The sequence below is a fragment of the Prionailurus viverrinus genome, chromosome B1 (genome assembly GCF_022837055.1).
Source record: "Prionailurus viverrinus isolate Anna chromosome B1, UM_Priviv_1.0, whole genome shotgun sequence".
NCBI lineage: Eukaryota > Metazoa > Chordata > Mammalia > Carnivora > Felidae > Prionailurus > Prionailurus viverrinus.
In genome coordinates, this window is record NC_062564.1 from 194,940,874 (window position 1) to 194,964,705 (window position 23,832).

Here is a 23,832-nt window from a genome sequence, read left to right on the forward strand (position 1 = left end):
TGACTGTGGCGTGTCTTATTGTAATGCCGTCACTATGAGACGAAGAATCCAGTGTCAAGGCAACCACTGATTATGAATGTACAATGCAGCTTCAAGATGAGCCTTTGTGCCATTGGATCAAATTTCTCTTGTATCCTTGGGTCATTTCTCTTTTGTGGAAGAAGATGACAAGATACCCACAGTTCTGCTGGCTTCTTTCCTGTGTTATTCTTTCCTTCCAAGAGGTCCCTGTGGCTGGTACACGTTTCTCTAAAATGCCGATTCCACTCCTTTCACTTTTACTAATTAGATCTTCATATTTTTCTTCTTGTGCAATAGAGTCCCGCTATTGCAATAGACTTGTGCAATAGACTTCCCACGTACCGATGGAATGCACAAAGATGACACTACGGACCCTCTGGACCCTCTCCACTCACCCCCTCCCCTTACAAGGCGTATGATATGAATTCTTTTCAAGGATGAAGATGAGGATGATTTTGTGCCAGGCCCCTGGTATCCACCAGATTGCATTTGCCACATGGCTGACTGAGCTTGGAGGGTCTACTGGGGCAAAGACAAAGACAAATACTACATAAGAACTGAACTCAGGACCCCAGACTTAATACCACTGTGAGCTATTCTTTTTTTTTCATTAAAAAAAATGTTTATTTACTTTTGAGAGAGAGAGAGAGAGGAGAAAGCAAGGGAGGGGCAGAGAGAGAGAGAGGGAGACAGAAGATCTGAAGCTGGCTCTGTGCTAACAACAGACAGCCTGATTCAGGGCTTGAACTCACACACCATGAGATCATGACCTGAGCCAAAGTTGGAAGCTTAACAATCTGAGCCACCCAGGCGTCCCTGCTGTGAGCTCTTCTAGCAGGCTGGGTGCCCTAGGAGACCTGTGATAGTCAGAACTTACCTGTGTGGAGTGGCCAAGTTCACCTAATTCAGGGCAAGCAGGAAGCCCATGAGTAAGCCACATTCTCCAAATTCATCTTTATTAGTAAAAAGATGATGTTTTGGTCTCTTTTAAAAATGTCTTTTATAGGGGCGCCTGGGTGGGTCAGTCGTTTGGGTGTCCGACTTCGGCTCAGGTCATGATTTTGCATTTGAGCCCTGCATCGGGCTCTGTGCTGATAGCTCAGAGCCTGGAGCCTGCTTTGGGTCCTGTGTCTCCCTCTCTCTCTCCCCCTCCCCTGATCACATTCTGTCTGTCTCTCTCAAAAATAAATAAACATAAAAAAATTAAAAAAAATCTTTTATGGAAAATGTCAAACATAAAACCCAAAAGAATAATATACCATGAACCTAAACCATCACCTGGCTTCAAATACCATTAGCTTATGACTGACTAATCTGGTTTCATCTATACTCTCATCCCTTCCGTCTCCACCAATATTTGGAACCCAGACATCATTTCATCTGTAAATATTTCAATATGTGTCTCTAAAAGATAATGATATTAAAAGGCATAGTTATAATACTATTATCACAGTAGTTTCTTAGTAATGTCAAATATTAGTAAGTTTCAAATTTCCTTCAGAGTTTCAAAAAATTACTGTAAAACTTCATTTGAATCAGGATCAAAATATATTCTGTACAGTGCAACTGATTGATAAGTCCCTCAAGGCTCTATTAACTTATAGGTGACCCTTCTCCCTTTTTATACGTTTCAAAAAACCACTTTTTCTCTGTATTTTTATTGGTTTAGAGGTCTAATGGGAAAAGGGGTGCCATTTATTGCTTGTCTCAACCTTGCATAAGAGCCTGTGGATTTGTAATCTTACAGAGCTCAAAGACCCTCGAACAGATTGTTTTTTCTTGCACAGGAGATCTTGGTTGACCTATTAAATTATGGACTCACTAGAATAAAGTTTCAGCTTGAGAAAATGTTAGGTTTTCTTTCCTTTTAGAAACTTTTTGTTCTTTGCCAAAACTTTGAGGCATCTGTTTGTACGAAGCCCGGTATGGACTTTGGACCTGGTATTTTCTTCAATCTTTAGCACATTCCTATGAAGAACGGTTTGTGGTGAAGATTAAGCAAGCTAACAGACCCAACAATTCTGGATGATGGATTTGAAGCTCCAAGAGGAGAAACTCCCCTAGCCACTCATGTAGTAATTCAAAAAGCTGGAATTTGAATCCATAACTGTTTCACTGCAAAACTCATACCTTGTTTTGCTATATCTTCCTTATGGGCCAGGGACAGTCAGAAAGGTAATCAAATAATTAAGAATTCTTTTACAGCCAAAACCATGAACCAAAAAATATATTAAAGTTTATATTATATATTAATATATATATTATTATACATAATATATATTATATATTATATTATATATGTAATATATATATTATATAATATATATATTAAAGTTTAGACAAATTGGTGAGAAACAATGATTGAAAGAGTATTTAAAATCTGAATGAGGGGATGCCTGGGTGGCTTAGTCGGGTGAGTGTCCGACTTCAGCTCAGGTCATGATCTTGTGGTCTGTGGGTTCGAGCCCTGTGTCGGGCTCTGTGCTGACAGCTCAGAGACTGGGCCTGCTTTAGCATTCTCCCTGTCTCTTATACCCTTCCCCACTTGTACTCTGTTTCTCTCTCTCTCTCTCTCTCTCTCAAAAATGAATAAATATTTAAAAAAAATCTTAAATCTGAATGAAAAAAAATCAAACGCAAAATGAAGTATCATAAAAACAATGTCTATAATCAGAGCTTAAAGCATCACCTCAACGTGTGCAACTGTGATCACAAGACTGAACTATTCCTGTCTCAGAATTCTTGGTTGCTCGGAACTCTCAAGAGGTTGGCTGTCTCCGCAAGAAAGGTATGCCTCGCTCACTTCAGTGCGGGTGCTTTAACTCTCTGTAAGGTGCCCACGTGTACTGGGCACCAAGTGAGACATGGGGGGAGTGGCCACCGGCCCACTGACACCCACTTATGTGCCGCCGCCCTACCCTGTGTTTTGCCTACAGAAACACTTATCCACTCTATCAAAATTCCTTGTTTATGCATTATATGTCTTACTGGATGTGGAGATTCCTGAGGATAGGGGTCTTGCCTGATTTCTCTTGGAATGTCCAGTACCTTCCATTTGGGAGTTAATGTATTTAGAAGGGAGCATGCTAACTCTAAATAGAAGTAAGGCATTATTATTATTATTATTATTTTAACATTTCATTTATTTTTGAGAGACAGAGAGAGACAGAGCATGAGTGGGAGAGGGGCAGAGAGAGAGAGGGAGACACAGAATCCAAAGCAGGCTACAGGCTCTGAGCTGTCAGCACAGAGCCTGATGCAGGGCCCAAACTCATGAACCATGAGATCATGACCAAGCTAAAGTTGGACGCTTAACCGACTGAGCCATCCAGGCGCCCTTATTATTATTGTTATTGTTATTATTATTATTAAGTAAACTCTTTGCCCAATGTGGGGTTCAAACTCAGGACCTCGAGATCAAGAGTTGCATGCTTCACCGACAGAGCCAGCCAGGAGCCCCCAGAAACAAAGCATTACATGATAAATCCATGGAATGAAATGGTTTTCTTCTCTGAACAGCTGGTAGACCTGGGTGTACCATGGCTCTCAGATTTTCTCAGTCTTAATTTACTCCACACCTGACTGTCACTCCTCTCGCAGCCTGCAGAGGGCAGTGTGGTGGACAGGACAGGGTAGCGTTGTGTTCCAACAGATCTGGGTCTGAATCCTGACATTGACAGAGCTTCCTGACCTTGAGCATGGCCTTCCCCGCTTTTTGCTTTCATTGTAAAACAAAGATGTTATTTAAGGCTCCCTAGAAAGGCGGTGCTGAAGTTTAGCCGACATGGATGAAAAGTCTCTTCTACTTATGAGCTCAATGAGTATTTATTCTTCTTCCTCTGGGCATACGATTGACAATGAGCACCTGCATTTTTATAGTACTTTATGGCTTACAAAGCTCTTTCACAAACATAATTACACTTCTCAAGCATCTTGTTAAATCTCGCTGGTCAACTGATTTTAGTAAAGTTTATGACATAAGAATTTCTTACTTAAACTGGTAAGATCTGTCTCTTCAAGATACTTTAATATTTTTCAAAGGAGACAATAAGTTGCTGGGGATTTATAGGAATTTTATGGCATATTCCATATTTGTAATGAAATCATCTATATCCCCAAAGGCAAGGAGGTGAAAAGTGAAATACATTAAGGCTAAAATGTTTTTAAAAAATCAGGAGTTAACGAAGTCCTGATATTACTCCAAGATGAGGGAGTAGAAAGGATAAGTAGTCAGAAAATACCATTTACGACAGTAAAACGCTTCAGAAAGTGACAGGACTGCAGTATTTAGTTTAATATTTGATTCAACCTGTGTCTCTGACCTTGTGACTCTCTTACTTTCCACTTCTTCAGAATTCCAAATGCTCCAACACTCAGTGCAGTTAAGTAAGTGTGTGATTTGCTGGCACAGATAAGGGAAAGTTTCTATATTATGTGGCTCCAATGGCTTTACAAAAACATCCCTGTAAGACTTTCATAATTCATCAAATAGGTTATTATGGAAGGACCACAAGAGTTGCTTCTAAGCTTTTCTGTTTTGGTTTTTATTCCTTGTGGGTGTGCCCTGTGCTGGCCACCCTGTTTCGTAATGACCCATAAAACATGCAGTTATTGTAGAAAGGGCATTTCTGTGGATGACAGCAGAAGCGTCCTTATTCCCGGTCTCTGGAAACACATTCCTGTTTAATGTCAGGACAGGAAGTAAATGGGGACTCTTGGTGTTGAGTCTGTAGGACGGAGGCAATTATGAACTCTAGGGGAAATAGAGGCTTTGCTACCCGGGACTACCGTTTCAACTTTTTAAAAAAATTTGTTTATTTTCAGAGAGAGCGCTCACGTGCATGCACACAAAAGAGGGAGGGGCAGGGAGGGAGGGAGATAGAGAATTCCAACTAGACTCTGCACCGTCAGAGTGGAGCCTGATGTGGGACTCGAACTCATGAACCGTGAGATCATGACTTGAGCCAAAATCAACAGTCAGACACTTAACTGACTGAGCCACCCAGGTGCCCCTCAACGTTTTTTTTTTTTTTTAATTTGTTTTAATGTTTTATTTATTTTTGAGAGAGACAGAGCACGAGCGGGGGAGGAGCAGAGAGAGAGGGAGACACAGAATCTGAAACAGGCTCCAGGCTCTGAGCTGTTAGCACAGAGCTGGATGCAGGGCTCGAACTCACAAACCGTGAGATCATGACCTGAGCTGAAGCTGGACGCTCAACTGACTGAGCCACCCAGGGCCCCCCCCTTTGTTTTTAAATAAGGAAAAATGGATTCCATCTGACCAAGCCAAAAAAACACCCACAATCTTTCCACACTTTTCACCCTGCTCTTTCCAGGTAGCATCAGTTCTACTTAATGCTCGGGTGCAATGCTATTTTCAAAAAATCAGAAAATGGGCACCCTGGGTTTGGTGTTTGTAAGCAGCTTTCTGTATCATTAAGTTTGACTTTGTTTTTTCCTAAGTCAGGGTGCCAACCTCGGCATTGCTGGCAATTCCTCACTGTGGTGAGCTGTCCCATACAGTGTGGGATGTTCCCCAGAATCCCTGGCCTCCTCCCGTTAGAGGTGCCACCAGCTCCCTGCTTGGTAGAATTAAAATGTCTCCAGACACGGCCACATGTCCCCGGGGTGCCAAAGTCACCTCTGCTTGACAAACACTGCTCTGAGCAAAATGAGTGCTTGTGTGTGTGTGTCTGAAAGTGGAATGTTATGGAAAAACATGGCAGGAAATAAAATTGACTTACATTCAGGTGTTCAGAAATTCTTCTGTTGTGTAATGCAGGGCAGCAATGAATTCAGAATAGCGATTACATCCACGGCTACCAACTCGAGATTATGTTTTTTAAAAAATGTATTATTGGGGGTGGCTCAGTTGGTTATGTGTCCAACTCTTGATTTCCGCTCAGGTCATGATCCCAGCGTTGTCAGATCGAGCCCCGCTAATGTGTTGTCCGCCCAGAGCCTGCTTGGGATTCTCTCTCTCTCCCTCACTCCCTGCCCCTCCCCCATTCACACATGCTCTCTCTCTCTCTCTCTTAATTTTTTTTTTTTTTAATGTTTGTTTATTTTTGAGAGAGACAGAGACAGAATGTAAGTGGGTTAGGGGCAGAGAGACAAGGAGACACAGAATCCGAAGCAGGCTCCAGGCTCTGAGCTGTCAGACAGCACAGAGCCCGACGTGGGACTCGAACTCATGGGCTGTGAGATCATGACCTGATCTGAAGTCGGACACTCAACCGACTGAGCCACCCAGGTGCCCCTCTCTCTCTCTTAAGATAAATAAACTTTAAAAAATGTATTACTGAACTTTAATTAACATACAATGCTATATTAGCTGCAGGTGGGTATATAACCTAGTGATCTGACAATTCTTTTTTTTAAATTAATTTTTTAAAAAATTTATATCCAAGTTAGTTGGCATGTAGTGCAACAATGTTTTCAGGAGTAGATTCCTTAATGCCCCTTATCCATATACCCATATAGCCCAGCCCCCCTCCCACAACCCCTTCAGTAACTCTCTGTTTGTTCTCCATATTTAAGAGTCTCTTCTGTTTTGTCCCCCTCCCTGTTTTTATATTTTTGCTTCCCTTCCCTTATGTTCATCTGTTTTGTCTCTTAAAGCCCTCATATGAGTGAAGTCATATGATTTTTGTCTTTCTCTGACTGATTAGTTTCACTTAGCATAATACCCTCCAGTTCCATCCACGTAGTTGCAAATGGCAAGATTTCATTCTTTTTGATTGGCAAGGAATACTCCATTGTATATATATATATATATATATATATATATATATACCACATCTTCTTTATCTATTCATCCGTCAATGGACATTTAGGCTCTTTCCATAATTTGGCTATTGTTGAAAGTGCTGCTATAAACATTGGGGTGCATGTGCCCCTTCAAAATAGCACACCTGTATCCCTTGGATAAATGCTTAGTAGTGCAATTGCTGGGTCGTAGGGTAGTTCTATTTTTAGTTTTTTGAGGAACCTCCACACTGTTTTCCAGAGTGGCTGCACCAGTTTGCATTCCCAGTGATCTGACAATTCTGTACATTACATAATGCTCACCATGGTAGCAGGAGTCACCATCTGCCATCACACAATGTTATTACAATATTATTGACTATGTTGTATTTTTCATTCCCATGACTTATTTATTTTATAACTGGAGGTTTGTACATTTTTTAAAGTATTTTTCCTTGAAATTCTTTTTTTTTAAATTTATTTATTATTTATTTTTGAGAGAGAGAGAGAGAGAGAGAGAGAGAGAGAGAAAGAGTGTATGAGTGAGGAGGGGGCAGAGAGAGGGAGGGAGAGAGATTATCCCAAGCAGGCACTATGCTGTCAGCATAGAGCCTGATGCGGGGCCTGAACTCACGAAACTGTGAGATCATGACCTGAGCTGAAGTCAGATGCTTAACCAATTGAGCCTCCCAGGTGCCCCTGGAGGTTTATACATGTTAATGCCCTCCGCCTATTTCTTCTATCTCCTCATTCTTCTCCCTTCTGGAAACCACCATTTTGTTCTCTGTATTTAAGGGTTTGTTTCTGTTCTCTCTGTTTTGTTTTGTTCATATGTTTGTCCAACTTGGGATGATGTATGCAATTATTATTACTTCTATTTGGAATACTGTTTGCTTTAACTCAACAATCTGGGGAAGATTTACCTGCTAATGGTATTTAGAATTGTACAGAGAAGATGAACCTTAGAAATGTAGGGACATTCATATAGATTAAAAAAAAAAAAAACCAACATTCCATTTATATTGCATGATTTTAAATCATGATTCTCTGCTTTTAAAACAGAACAGAACAAAGCAGAACAGCTTCCCATCTTGCATTTGCTAGTGCTGGATCTGGTACAAGTGGCTGCCTTTCAAGCTTGGCTGCTTGTGATGTTCACGTGTGTTAGTCACCTCATGGTCGATGTCCCTATTTCCCTCAGGGTCGCATCAAACCCTTCCTAGTCTTGTGCCCACAGACTCCCTTCCTTCACTGAAAAGGTTGGGGGCATCTGACGTGGGCCCCTTCACAGCTCTGCCCCCCACCCACCTCCCCTGTGTCATCATGCCCGCCCCAAAAGAACTTCCTGTCAAGTCTTGACCCAGATTCAGGGCCTGGTCCCTCTCCCCACCACTTTTTTTTTTAATTTTCAAAGTCACCAGTCTTTTCTGCACTGGTTGCTTTTCTCACGACTAACAAACATGCTGAAACTAACTACACCCTAAAGTAAACCACCATCCCTCTCCAATCCCTGATTCGTTTCCCTCCTCCCCTTCTCTGCCAAGCCTCTGAGAGGGAAGCCCTCTTTTGGTAACTTCATTTTTTTTCTCCTGCCCCACTGGACCTTAGTCACCAGCTCCTCTTGCCATTTCCCCACTGCAGTCTAATCGCCGTGCCAGGGACCAGGGACTCCTGTTTTCTGCCAAGCCTCGTGCAATGTCTCTGCAACAAGACGCTTGGTGGATGGAACGTACAAGCTGCTGGTGCGTGCGGCCTGCTGAGGTCGACATGAGAGCGGGTCCGGGCGCTGGGCCCGGGCCCTGCCGCTTTCTGGCTGCGTGACCTTAGGGCAGGTATACTTAAGTGCTCCGCATTTCGGGATGACGGGGACAATGATACAGCTCCTGTGCGACTGTCGTGAGGACTGAGTCTAGACACAGAAGGTGCCTGGCATATTGTAATTGCTCAGTAACCATTATACTAGATATTACTAAATATCCACACAACTCAATATGCAGTGACGCCTGAGGCTGTTTTCTGAGACTTCCTCTCCAGTAAGTGGCTCTCAGAGCGTGGAGATAGGTCAGATTTGAGACTTGGCTCTTTGTTACCATTATCCCCAATTAAAATGGTGAAATGAGAGTACAATTTAGAGTCAAACAGTCCCGGGTTTGAATTCTCTTCTGCCTCCTGACCTGCTTGGTGATGTAGTTACTCAGGATCTCGGAAGCTCACGGGGAGAATAATAGTACCTGTGGTTTTCTTTCGGGTAACATCAGATAGCGTATGTGAAGAAGCTGGTCTTGGGGTAGATAATCGGTAAGTGTTATTTCCCAGAGATCTTCTCCATGTTTGTGGGCCCCTGTCCCATCCAAACCCACATCCTCTTACATGTAGATGACCTTACCTTGCTTGCCCCATGCACGCTGTCCCACCACAGACGTCACTGTCCTTTCTACCTGCTCTCGGCGGCCTGGCTCCATGTAATTGAGTAGATAAATATGTGTGCGTAAAAAAAAATATCTGTTCTGGACTTACGTCTACAGAGGACCAATAACAACCACAGAAGTGAGCTGGCTAAGGGCTAACGAAGACACTTCTCCAAATAGGACTGTGTTCCCCACTCGGATAGTGCGGTTCTGTGGACGGGCCACGGAAATCAGGGGTGGACGAAGGAAGGAACTCAAGTAACTGCCAGCTCAGTTAAAAGGGAAAATCCCCGAAATCAGTCCACATGCCGAGAATATGAAAGCTCAACAGGATTGATTCATAAGGAAAAATAATAATGCTAAAAGATGTAAGCATCACCCAGCAGAACCACATGATAGTTGTTGGTTCGGGGAGGTGGGGGGACAGCGACAGATACAGATGTGAATGATAAAGAAATGAAGGTGATCATCGCAAAACTATTTTATTTCGAAATCGGATTTCATGTTTTTGGAAGGCCAAACATTTGTTGTGGAAAGATCTCAGTTGCGGAGATTTTTAGGACCTTTCTGGAGGGACTCTGGGCCTTCTCCCCTGTCCTGAGAAGTCCAGCCTCACCCACCTCTTGGGGACAGCTGTGGCTTGACTCCTTTGTACTGTCCCAGGTCCAGCTGTGTTGCTCTAATTAATTCCTTCCCCGCAATCAAACCCTGCAATCAAATCCCGCCAAGCGTCCTTGACATCGGCACTAAACCGGTCCTGTTTCTCTGTAGCTCTCTCCCTCCATCTCCCAGCTGGATTTATAAATTTTTTTTTTTTTTCAACGTTTTTATTTATTTTTGGGACAGAGAGAGCCAGAGCATGAACGGGGGAGGGGCAGAGAGAGAGGGAGACACAGAATCGGAAACAGGCTCCAGGCTCTGAGCCATCAGCCCAGAGCCCGACGCGGGGCTCGAACTCACGGACCGTGAGATCGTGACCTGGCTGAAGTCGGACGCTTAACCGACTGCGCCACCCAGGCGCCCCTCTCCCAGCTGGATTTAAAGCTCCCCTTGGGACGCCTGGGTGGCTCAATCAGTTGGGTGTCCGACTTCAGCTCAGGTCATGATCTCACAGCTAGTGAGTTCGAACCCCACGTGGGGCTCTGTGCTGACAGCTCAGAGCCTGGAGCCTGCTTCGGATTCTGTGTCTCCCTCTCTCTCTCTGCCTTCCTCCACCCCGCCCCCAGCTCGTGCTCTGTCTCTGTCTCTCTCTCTCTCAAAAATAAATAAACATTAAAAAAAAAAATAAAGCTCCCTAAGGCAGCTCCATGGACACCCCTCCGGCCCAGGGCTTCGAGTTCTGCACCACAATCTTGGCGTGGGATTAGACACTCAGTTGACTCTCACTCAAGCAGCGAACATTTATGGCTTGTTTGTTGGGTCACCAATGAATGCATTAAAGTTTTGAGAATCTCGGAACTCTTTCTGAAATACGTTGGGCTCTCAAGTCAGGCATAACAGATATGCCAGAACACTGGCATAAACAGATATATTCAAGGCAATTTTTTCTCACCCTCTTAAAACCGCCAGTAACTCATGAACCTTCTCTAATCTCAAAGTTACAGCAATTATGTGGAAAATTTCCAAATGGCATTGTTCTATTCCTAGAGAGTTGAAATACAATAGTCCTTAGATTCATTTCATCTGGAACCACTACTCAATCATAAAAATCATGCCATTGAGCCATTATGATATGTGATTTGATCAGTTATCAAATCTCTGAGGATAGCTTAGGAATTTAGCCAAAGTTTTTTTAATTTGTAATTTTTTTTAACATTTACTTATTTCTGAGAGACTGAGAGAGACAGAGCATGAGCGGGGGAGGGGCAGAGAGAGAGGGAGACACAGAATCCGAAGCAGGCTCCAGGCTCTGAGCTGTCAACACAAAGCCCAACGTGGGTCTCAGACTCACAAGCAGTGAGATCATGACCTGAACCGAAGTCAGTCGCTTAACCAACTGAGCCACCCAGGGCCCCAATTTGTGATTTTTTAAAGATTACATGATTCAGCTCTTAGGGCCAAGCTAACTGCCTATGAATATATTCTTGGTGTCCCCAGGATCAAATTTTGCTTGTTTACTTAGAAAATCCATTTCATAACATTTTAGAGAATTACTTTTTTCACAGTACTTGAAAAAAATTGTTTTGATTGCAACATCCGAGCCAGCTAATGTCTCAAGATGGCAAAGAGGAGAGAGGATATTCCCATTTCAGAATATATGTGAAATGAGACACTGGTACTCATGGAGGTGGAAGAAGGAAAGGGTCTTTCCTTCTATGGTAATTCTGAAAATGGAGGGCTGCCCAGCAGAGAAGCCTCCATAGGCTGCCAGGGCAGAGGTGGGGGATCTGATCTCTCATGGGCACCTGCGGGGAGGGGAGGGCCTTCTCTCTGTCTTCTGTGCTCTTTTCAGGAGGGGTGTCCCCTTCCAGGGATCCCTCTCCTTCCTACTGGCCATGTTATCATATGCTGCCCTCCCTTGCTTCACTCTGCCCCTCTATCTGCTTTCTCCCGTTAATCTTGGTCTTCCTCATGTCAGTTTTTCCTCTGCAGGGAGGAAGGAGGGGGGGATGAGTCACATGGATCTCAAATGAGGGGGCAAACTCTGAATAAATGAACTTTTTCCTATTCTGTGGACTCACATAGGGGCCTCCGGCATCCCCTCATTACTGAAGGCAGGTGACCACAAAGCATCAAGTTGGCTTCTGGAGATTGTGTTTATTTACTTTCTCCATCACGTTTTATTCTTTTTTTTTAAATTTTTTAATATTTATTTATTTTTTGAGAGACAGAGTGTGAGTGGGGGAGGGGCAGAGAGAGAGGGAGAGAGAATCCCAAGCAGGCTCTCGCCGTCGGCGCAAAGACAGATGTGGGGCTCAACCCCACGAACCGTAAGACCATGACCTGAGCCGAAGTTGTGCACTCCACCGACTGAGTCACCCAGGTTCCCCTTCCTCTACCAGTTTTAATAGGTTTTTAATGACTGAGATCTAGCTAGTGGTTGATATTCCAAATGCCAAAGAATATTCATGGTCAAGTGTTAACCAATCAGAAGAGATGTCAGCCATCCAGGAGAACAAGGTCCCGGAGGCATTAGCCTCATTCACACACCCTTTAATTAGTCCGCTGTGGCAAGCTCCAGGGGATCTTAGAAGTAGGGTCTAGGTGGCCAGGGTGGCATTTTGGGAATCCAGTACAGAAGTATTTAAATATTTTAATAATGATACAGCTGTAATTGTAATTATAGACAATGTCAATTACAACCATTAGGTAGTAACTGCCTGGAGTACAGTGTTGAGAAGGATTCTGGAGTTATATCCAGGCTCAGTGGGGGAAAAGGACCCGGTCATGTAGTTATTTCTTGCCAGGGTGGTGGATGGGAATGAGAAATTTCTGCATAAATGGCGGGTGAGGACTAGTGATTTCTGTGTGGGTGGCGGATGGCAAGCAAAGGCACGTGTGCCACATATTTGCAACTGTAGTTCACAGGCTTATTACTGTCATAAAAGAGAATTCTGTTAGCATCACAGGAAAGGATTCACCATGAGAATAGCAAGTTTGGACACTGCAGTGGATTAAATAGTGTCCTCTAAAAACTGCTGTCTACCTGGAACCACAGAATGTGACCTTATTTGGAATAGGGTTCTTACAGATATACTTAATTAGTTAAACATCTAGATGAGCTCATACTGGATTACCGTTGGCCCTAAATCCAATGAGAATGTCCTTGTAAGAGACAAAAAAAAAAAAAAAAAAAAGGACAGGTCGAGACGATGAGATGACCACATGAAGATGGAGACTGTAGTGATGCTACCACAAACCAAGGGACTCCAAGGGCCACCAGAAGTGGAAGAGGCAAGGAAGGATTCACCTTTAGAACTTTTGCGGGGAGCATGGCCCTACTGAAGCCTAGATTTCAGACCTCAGGGCCTCCAGAGCTGTGAAAAAATAAGCATCTGTTGTTTTTAGCCACCAAGTTTATGTGGCTTAGGTGGGGCAGCCCTAGGAAACTAAAACAGACCCAAATAAATACATTGCTAATGGTGGGATTTTAGGCTAGCGGTGCAATTTATTTTGGGGGGATCTTACAGCCTATAGCCACCTGTGATTATGGCAATATTTTTTTTTAACGTTTATTTATTTTTGAGACAGAGAGAGACAAAGCATGAACGGGGGAGGGTCAGAGAAAGGGAGACACAGAATCTGAAACAGGCTCCAGGCTCTGAGCTGTCAGCACAGAGCCCGACTCGGGGCTTGAACTCACGGACCGCGAGATCATGACCTGGCTGAAGTCGGCTGCTTAACCGACTGAGCCACCCAGGCGCCCCTGATTATGGCAATATTGATTTCTGAGGTATATCATGCTAGGACCCAGGCAGACAGTGATACTGAAGTACTCTGATGAAAAAGCCAGGGAACCCCTACCTCTCATCCCCCTTCTCCATCTTGAGGCACACACCGAGGCACCGTGGCCAGCATTTTCAGGAGGTGAGCAGGGAAACAGATCTCCTTCTGCCCAGACCGGAAGGACAGACGCTCCCCAGGGGAGGCTGACCTTCTGTTCACCTTGAAAATCTATCAGGACACCAGCGTAGCCCATGGATGATTTAAAACCATCTGGTACCTGTGATCACCAAAAAAATGCTTGGGACAGTGCCTGTAATTAAAATGCATACCTGCAGTGTCAAACTCTCCGGCCAGTTGAATATTTGCAAATTGAAAATCTGTCCAAAGTGAACTCGGAAGTCTGCCCCGAGGGGCCGACTGTCGGTCCTGGACACTTCTTTGTCGTTGAAGATCACCTTTAGATATATTGAGCGTCTCTTGACGTCCTCCCTTCGCAAGACCTCCACCCTGCCAGAGGAGACCGATCGCAGATGGGTTAGTCATTGACCAGGGGAAACTGGAGTGTCTGACAAATGGGCACTGAACAGAACAAGACACCTGGAGGTGACCCTGCCACTCATGTTACCTCTCGTTGCACCAAATCAGCCACAAGTCTCAAGGAGCATCATATAACAAATTTGATACGGACTAAGAAACGGGCACTCAAAAGGCCACAGGGTACAGAAGAACGGTGGTCCAAGCATCATCCACCATATTACAGTGTCTTTAATTGTTTTCAAAGAAGCCCTATGTTTGCACCCCAGAGTTTTTGTTTTAGTTTTTAATTTTTTTTATTACTTTTCTTTATTTTTTGAGAGGCAGAGAGAGACAGAGCACGTGTGGGGGAGGGGCAGAGAGAGAATGGGAGACACAGAATCCAAAGCAGGCTCCAGGCTCCGAGCTGTCAGCACAGAGCTCGAGGCGGGGCCCGAACTCATGAACCGTGAGATCATGACCTGAGCCGAAGTTGGACACTCAACTGACTGAGCCACCCAGGCGCCCCTGCACCCCGAAGTTTTAACTAAACAGAAACATAGTCCTTGCAGTTGGAGTGAATTCAATCAATAAGGGATAGTAGTGATTTATATTTGGGCGGGATGTTTTATCCTAAAAATGTAATAGCATAAAAATCAACAACACAGGAAACAACAGATGTTGGTGAGGATGTGGAGAAAGGGGAACCCTCTTACGGTGCAGCCACTGTGGAAAACAGTGTGGAAATTCCTAAAAAAGTTAAAAATAGAACTACTCTATGACCCAGCAATTGCATTACTAGTTGTTTATTCAAAGGATACAAAAATACAGATTCAAAGGGGTACATGCACCCCAATGTTTATAGCAGCTTTTTCAATAATAGCCAAATTATGGAAAAAGCCCATATGTCCATTGACCGATGAACGGATAAAGTAGATGTGGTACATATATATACCATGGAATATTACTCAGCCCAGCCATCAAAAAAATGAAATCTTGGGGTGCCTGGGTAGCTCAGTCGGTTAAGCGGCCGACTTAGGCTCAGGTCATGATCTCACGGTTTGTGAGTTTGAGTCCCGCATGGGGCTCTGTGCTGACAGCTCAGAGCCTGGAGCCTGATTCAGATCCTGTGTCTCCCATTCTCTGCCCCTCCCCCATTCTCACTCTGTCTCTTTCTCTCTCTTAAAAATAAACATTAAAAAAATAAAAAAAAATGAAGTCTTGCCATCTGCAATGACGTGGATGGAGCCTGAGTGTATTATGCTAAACAAAATAAATCAGTCAGAGAAAGACAAATACCATATGATCTCATTCGTATGTGAAATTTAAGAAAAAAAAAGATGAACATATGGGAAGGAAAACAAAAAGAAGGAAACAAACCATAAGAGATTCTTAGCGATAGAGAACAAACTGAAGGTTGATGACCGGAGGTGGGGGGATGGGCCAAGTGGGCGATGGGCACTAAGGAGGGCACTTGTTGTGATGAGCACTGGGTGTTATTATATAAGTGGCGAATCACTGAATTCTACTCCTGAAACCAATATTACACTATATATTAACTAACTAGAATTTAAATAAAAATGAAAATAAAGTTATATTGCTGGATCAAGTAAAAAAATAAACGATAAAAAATAAAGACTGACTCAGAGAAAAAAAAAAACATGTAATAGCATATTGTAACAGGTGAAATCCGCTTCTCCCGGATTCATGCTTTTCTTAACACTTTCTGACAGTGAGTACTCACTGGATGTAGGGGATTAAGAACTGTTCCTTTTTTAAAAAGGCTTTTTGAATTCCAAAAAAAAAAAAAAAGGTATCCTGGCAAGCATATCACCTCTATAGCCAGGAAGTTAAAAAACAAGTCAAAACCTCTAAGAACAGTCTTTAATTTTACTGTGCATATTTGTAGAGATGCCCACCCACAGCTCCAGTTATTGGTTAAGTCAATAGCTACTCAAGTTTGGTAGGAACAGGGAAAGCTTAGAAAAATAAAATAAAATCGAAATGCACTCAGGGGTTTTTGGGTGGTAAAGTCTTTTTTTAAATTGCAGTAAGGGGTGCCCGAGTGACGCGGTCAGTTAAGCCTCTGACTCTGGATCTCGGCTCAGGTCATGATCTCGCAGTTTGCGGGTTCGATCCCTGCATCAGGCTCTGCGTTGATGGTGTGGAGTCTGCTTGGGATTCTGTCTCTCCTTCTCTCTGCCCCTCACCCTCTTGTGCTCTCTCTCTCTCTCTCTCTCCCCAAATAAACTTAAAAAAAAATTTCAGTGAGACATACACAACATAACACTTATCATTTTAACTATTTTTGAGTGATCAGCTCAGTGGCATTAAATATATTCCTGACGTGCAACCATTGGCATGATCTTTCTCCAGAACATTTTCAGCATCCCAAATAGAAATCCTGTATCCATTCAACTGGATGGTGGTAGTTTTAACTTTTTACATCTCTGTAATTTAGGCCCATCCCAGATATGGAATTGTTCAAATGACTTCAATGTTGTTGTTGTTGTTGTTTTTCTATAAAGGAATTTAACACCAAATTTCAGGAAGTATTCAAGACACCCAAAGACTTTACTCAGAGTTGTTTTATGGCTTATTCCAGTAACCTCCTGCTACAAGCAGACCTAAGGCACCTTCTTCTGCATGGCCACCCTTATGTGAAGGCCTGATGAGAAGCTCAATCATAGTCATTGGCTTGGGGTAACTTGGGTCACAGTCCCAAATCCCAGTGAAAACAGAGAAATTCAAGACAGAGGTGTATAGTCTCAGTCAAAATGAGACTCATGACAAAAGATTGCCAAATCAAGCCCCAATTTCCCCCAAACACGATTACATGTTTTCTTAAAAACATGTAATAAAAAACCCCCTTGGAATCACATATTTTGGATGTTTATTATAAAATTATATGTTATGCAATTTGTGGCTTGAAGATAGCGAATTCATTGCTGGGGAATAGTTTATTTATATGTAGTATCTGAATGCTATGAAATTGGGAAGAAAAAAGCCACAATTAAAAAAAACACATTATTGGTACGTTAATAGAAGTTTGAAACTAAGGAGGCTGCAGGAAGTCTTAAACGGACATCCTAATGAATCCCCACATCCTAATTATGTCTGAGGGTGACTGAATTTATTGTATGTATAGATGTACGTGCAGAAAGTGGGGTTTCTGACTGGTTCCCTCTTAGGCATCATATGAATGACTAGAAATGTATTTCTATGTAAATCTGGAGAACAGGCATCAGATGGCTACAGGGGATACCCACAATTCCTCTGGGAGGCTTTCTGGGGCCTTCTAAGAGAGAAGCTGGCCTCTGGGGCAGGTGAAAACGAGGGTCAGTGACAGACCTGCGTGTCTGTGCCAGGTCAGTGGACAGAGAACCCGTTGCTGTTACAGATAAAGGCTCTACATCAAAAGCCACAAAGGCAGTGGCTATGAAGAGTGCCTCCTATAGGCAGCCTCCCTTGGTGTACTTCTGAGTGACCAGTGGGGACACCTGAGGTAGGGGAACCATTCGACATCACCAAAATACGGACACACATCTTCAGTTTCATAGAGTTCAATCTATATGATACTTGCTTACAGAGTTCACGGTTCTCTTGATCAAACTGTGTCAGTCAGGAGATATACCCTCCATGTAGCGCATGCCTGCCCACCCACGAACGCCTATCACAGGTCACCCCCACTTACACACTGAGCGTCTGCTTACCTGGGACACTGCTCGTTGGGTGTGACGCTCCCTGCCAGGCTCAGCTCCGGGACCAGCAGCGGCTCCCCAGGCCTTCTCCTGCTCCGGGCTGCCCTCTCCCTCACCTGGTGCTCCATCAGGGCCCGATCGGTGGGTTCCGGGGGGACCGGTTTCACCGGATCCTCCTCAGGATACGGCTCCCCCATCTCCTCTTCGGGATGCTCTTCGACTGCTTGCTTCTTTTTCTTCTTCTTGGCCCTCTGTTGGGCAAAAGGCAATCTAATGTAAAATAGTAATTTTGGAATTTCACTCAAGACCACAGTCTTCAGAACCAGATAGATAGACTTGGCTGCAAACCTAGCCCCACCTCAAGCAGTGGTGGGCACTCAGGCAGGTTACTAAACCTCTTGACCTCTCTGTGCCTCAGTTTTCTCATCTCCAAAATGGGGACAATCATAGGAAACTCTTCCCAGGGCTGCTGAAATGAGGTAATGCTTGGAAAGCACTTAGCACAGTGCCTGGGACCCAGAAAGAGCTGAAAAACGTTAGCTATTCATGGGATCATTAATACTGGGGCTAAAGGCCAAGGACACATCTTGAAATTAAAGTAAGTCTTGTGGGCCGGCATTGCAATTCACCCGATCTATAACTTACTGCCTTGGCTTCAACGTTGCAGGATTATATGTGCAAAGTTATATGATTTTCCAGGGAAGCCTAGAAGCATCACTGCCCTACATTCAATGGGTAGAGTCAGAAGGGACCCCAGTCTTCCTGTCCAGTTTCCCTCCTTGGGCCTCAAGTGGTGGTCTCCCAGACGCCTCCGGTCCCCAAGGTCAGCCCTGCTCAAGGCTAAGTGACTCGACAAACCTGGGCTTTCTTCCAGGCTTTCCACTGTTGGTACGCGGCTCTGTACGCTTCCATCTTCTGCTCGTGCTCTTCCATGTGTTCTTCCAACAACTCGCTTATTTCGGCTTGAATTTCTGCTTCGTATGCTTCTTCGTCTGCTTTCTGGTCAACCTTTTCCCTTTAAAATAATTTACAGGACCTTGGTTATTTCTTGAAATTCAGTAAGAGAGTAATAATAACAGCAAATACCCATATGGGGGGCAGATCCTCCTCTGAAAGCTTTGTGCGTGTTAGCTCACCACCCTGCGAGGCCGATACTACTATCATTTGCATTTTACCCACAAGGAGACTGAGGCACGGAGAGATTAAGTAACGTGCCCAAGAACACACATTTGGTGAGTGGAAGAGCTGGAATATGGGCCCAATCTATTTGCCACCAAGCAACAATGCCACTCTGAGCTAAGTGATCCAGATGGCAATATGACACTGTCCAGTGCCTGTAGACTTCCGACCGGTAATGGTAGAGTTTCATTGTACTTATTTTATTCGTGCTTCAAATCTCTGAGAAACCATTTCATTATGTTACTACCGAGCCCCCAAAACTGCTGTTCTGATTTTAGATTGACAATTTGAGTTTTTCTTTGACGATTCTGCTGATACTTTATCAGGAGCTCTGCCCAGCCCAAAGCAGCGTTCCCCATAGTGTGCTTGGTGGAACATTAGTTCTGTGAGATCCCCTGCCAAAAAGGCGCTGTGGCTGAGTCAACCTGGGATTAAACAAGTGTGGTATGTTACCGAGCAGTGTGATTGTCCCGGAAGGAGGTGATAGACATGTCACCCAAACACTCCCGCCCAGCACTTTGGACTTGTTGCAGCAAATTGCCTGGGCTTAGCGATCAATGCAGTCTGGCCTGTGGGTTCTACTCCTAAAGATCCTGTCCTTTTCAGATAAACTTACTCAGGTGCCTAAGGCTGACTCAGGTTTGCTTATGTTCACGTGCTTGCTTACTTACACGTGGGGCCTGGTGGGTTAGCAATTAGCAGTCCCCTAAGGCACAGGTTCTTAAAGCTCTAGGATCCTGCTGAAGAAGTCACTCGGGAAACACACTGGCAGTGGAAATTTATAAACATCGGAGAAAATCTGGCTCATAAGTTATGTTCCATCTCTGGCATATAGAGAACCATTTGCCTTGCTCTCTGTTCTGTAGAGGCATAAATAAACTAGCTGAAATCCGATGACTTTTGCAGGAAAAAAATTATGCTGTATCATAAGGTGGCTAGGTGAATCAAGGGTGTAAAAAGGGGCACTCCAAAAAAATTTAGGAGGCAGCTACTTATAGGAGGAAGGGGTGTTAGGTATCACAAAAAGTGTCACCTAGAGGGGACCTTAAGGGTAAATTTCTGACAAATTTTAGTTTATCTTAAACTTAAGGAAAGAAGGAGAAAACAATTAGGTAAATATTTATGTTCTGCTTCTGGGTGGGAGGGGCAGCCTGGAAGATGGAATTCGGAAGCTGAAACTCTGGAATTTCTGGGAGACATCCGTGGTTTCTGTGGGACAGACTACTTGGATCTGTCTTTCATCAGCTAATATTAACTCAGCAAATACCAAGTGGCAGCTTCTCTGTTTGGGACCAGATACCCAATGGCGACCAGATCCCTGCCCTCAGGAAGCACGGTCTTGTCTTTGTCCCAGGAACTGTAGGATGGTTTCTGAGTCTTATTAAAATTATGAAATTTATGAAACCCTAAAAATCACAATTTGCAGCTATCTTTGGCTAAAGCATGACTCTCTTCAAAGTAAAGTATCAGATAATTGCTCATATTTTTTACTTTTCATGTCGATGTATAGCACAACACTAACTTTCAACAAACAGTCATGAAGGGACCAAAACCAGCAGCAGAGACACTCTTTAATTCATATACAGAATATGGTTTTGTTGTGATGACTCTACTTTTAATCATGTATCAAAGTCTAGTGGATTAGGTAGCATACCTGATATCAAAGCATACTTTCTCTGCACCATATACAAAGATTTATTCCAAACGGACTAAAGACAAATGAGAAACATAAAACTATAAAGATTATAGAGACCATATAATAGAATATCTACTTGACTCAGGGGAACAATTTCTAAAGCAGCATACAAAAAGCACCAATCATGAAAGAAAAGATGAATGTATTGTATCTGTGTAAAATGAAGAATTTCTATCATGAAAAAGCAGCAGAAGGGAATAAGGAGACAAGTACAGAGTAGGAGAGGGGATCTGCAATGCACATCAACAAAGGGCCCATGTCCAGGATAGATGTCAAACTCCTACCAATTATGCAAAAGATACAAAGAAAAACAGTTCAGTTCAAAAATCTACAAAAGCCTTGAACAGACAGAGGAAATCAAAGTGGACAATTTATGAATGGGAAGTTAGAAATTAAACCATGCTATCGGACTGGCAAAGTGTGAGGTTTGACAAGACCAGGTGACCTCGATGGCACGAGTGATATGGACCTACAGGAACACCGCTCAAAGTATAAATCGGCACAACCACTCTGGAAAAGTGTAATCAGCATGTGAGTATTAGAGAGGCGCATTTCCTAAGACTCAACAATTTTACTTCTGGGTATGTTTCAGGAGACCTTAGGCACGTGTACCTTAAAAGACACATATAAAGTACTTATAGAAGTGCTGTCTTGTAATAGACGAGAAACGGAATCAACTCAAATGTCCATCAACAGTAGAGTGAACAAGTTCTGTTGTATTCATATAATGAATATAAAGCAAAGAAAATGAACAAATCAACTATAGCTATAAAGTAGCTGAATCTCACGCAATATTAAAGAACACACTACAAAGAGTACATACAACCTACTCTCATTTGTGGATACATCAAATACAGGTGATATTAAACTACATATTTTTAGGAGTTACAGGTAGATGGAAAACCTAGAAATAAAAACAAGGAAATGCTAATCATAAAAGTCTGGAAAATGGTAACTTTTGAGATGAAGGGGGAAGGAGGCGGGGTTAAGAACATAGGGGCTGCTCAGGTGCATGTAATGTCCTATTTCTTTACCTGGGGAGTGGTCATATTGTTATTTACTTGTCATTCTTTATTCAAAAAACCTTTTTTAAATTTTTTTTTTTTTCAACGTTTATTTATTTTTGGGACAGAGAGAGACAGAGCATGAACGGGGGAGGGGCAGAGAGAGGGAGACACAGAATCTGAAACAGGCTCCAGGCTCTGAGCCATCAGCCCAGAGCCCGACGCGGGGCTCGAACTCACGGACCGCGAGATCGTGACCTGGCTGAAGTCGGACGCTTAACCGACTGCGCCACCCAGGCGCCCCCAAAAAACCTTTTTTAAGAGAGAGAGCATGAGGGTGTGAGCAGCGGAGGGGCAGAAGGAGAGGGAGAAAGAGAATCTTAAGCAGGCTCCATGTTCAGCGCTCAGCACAGAGCCCAACGCGGGGCTCGATCCCATGATGGTGAGACCATGACCTGAGCTGAAATCAAGAGTTGGACCCTCAACTGACTGAGCCACCCAGGTGTTCCTATTTGTAATTATTTTTCAAACTGTACCCATGTTTTACACATTTTCTCAATAAAACAATCTTTGAAAAAGCTTACTTTCTCAAAACAAGTTTCAAGGGTGTATTTGTAAACCTCTGAAATTCTCGAAGGGATTTCATCTCCTTCCAAACTTTTATGATGGTTTTAAGCAACATTCGATCTTTTTCTTGTTCAGCGTCACGCAGTTTTCTTGTTTGCCTAGAAGATTGAACATGTTGATATATATTAAAAAGTTATTCAGGTAGGTGTGTAAATTAAAAAAGAAACTAATAATGCTGTAGCGACTGGATATTTAATCTGATACCTATAATACTTCTTAAGTACTAGAAATCCAAAAATATGAGTGGAAATTTGAAGACAATCTGTTTCAAGAGGTTATTTGATTTTGTTTTCTCTAGGTGAATCTGAAGTCAGTTAAACTAAATCACCTTCTGAACTTGTTATTAATAATACTATGTACCCTTAAACAAACAGCCACCTTTGAAGTTATAAAAATAAGAGGCCCAGTAAACTCAGTTCTCATGGACTAAATTATTGTAGACTTAGGAAAATGCTACTGTCCCCGTTAACAACAAACATTAAAATCTGTCTTTGTTAACACAAATCACAAGTTCTAATGTTGCTCGCTGCCTGCCTTGGTGAGTTTTCAGTGCTAACTAGATTAACAATATTTTTAGCTTGATTTGAAGAGGCATCAGTTGAAAATGTTTTCATTTTTATTCCCATTATTTAAAGTGCTTGGGAATTATTCAACCCCTTACTTTCAGCCCTGTCTATGAATGATAGCCCAGTCCAGAACCCAAATGTACTCTATTATGCTATTAATCAATTAGTTAACTAGACAATTTTTCTTTTCTTGAGCAAGTAGCAGGTGTCATTCCAGGTGATTCAGAATGTCTAAGACTGGAAGTGTCTTTGTCCTCAAGGAATTTACAACTTAGCTCAGGAATCAGATACATAGATAAATGACTACAACATACAAGGTGAGATTCGCCTAAGAGAGTGCTGTAGAAAACCACGGAGGCAGGGTCTCATGAATTAGCACCTCCTGACCTCCAGAAGGAAGACCTGAGTCTGGAGGTTGCTCTTGTGATGACCCAGTCTGTGGAGATGGTACAGAGAAGCACAGAGGTCTAGGTTCCCAGTCATTCAACTGCTGGCTCCGGAAAAAGAAGATGGCGGAAGACGACAGCCAGTTAGTGGTTGGGTGGCCAAGATTCGAGATTCTCTGAAGACCTCACAGAAACAAGAAAGCAATGAACTAAGAAACATTCTTCTTGGGAAGCAGTGAAGCATGTGGTTAAGGGCACAGATGTTGGAACCTGACTCTGTAGGTTGAGACCCTGGGTCTCTCATCTGTGAGCTGGCCTAGCAAACAACTTAACTTCTCCCTGCCTCATCTGTAAGCTAGGGGTGCTCACAGAATCTACTTCACAGGGTTGTTGAGAGGAGTGTTAATGCTAGAACTGTGCCCGACATCTGGTAAGTGGTCCGCCAAGTGTTACCTGTCACTATCAAGTGGTCTGTGTTCTTGTGCCCTTAGCTGCTACCTCCCCGGCCTTCTTTTTAAAAACCGCGGTATAAAATTATCTTACTGAGTTCTAGGACACGTTGAGGCTTTCTGACATATTTCCTATTTGCTTTTTTAGT

At 43.2% G+C, this 23,832-nt stretch overlaps 1 protein-coding gene across 10 annotated transcripts in view; it reads right to left on the bottom strand.

Moving 5' to 3' along the window:
* The window catches only part of CC2D2A (coiled-coil and C2 domain containing 2A), a 176,324-nt gene that overhangs the window by 80,007 nt on the left and 72,485 nt on the right, over window positions 1-23,832 (bottom strand). For all 10 annotated transcript variants that reach the window (XR_007151443.1, XR_007151442.1, XR_007151441.1 and 7 more), the window contains 4 exons: window positions 22,240-22,380; window positions 18,635-18,791; window positions 17,789-18,027; window positions 13,892-14,069 (listed from right to left, as the gene is read on the bottom strand). Coding sequence is in view for 7 of the 10 variants with exons in the window: in XM_047855028.1 (XP_047710984.1) it covers window positions 13,892-14,069; window positions 17,789-18,027; window positions 18,635-18,791; window positions 22,240-22,380 (715 nt within the window). In the remaining 3 variants the exon portion in view is untranslated. The remainder of the gene's footprint in view (window positions 1-13,891; window positions 14,070-17,788; window positions 18,028-18,634; window positions 18,792-22,239; window positions 22,381-23,832) is intronic.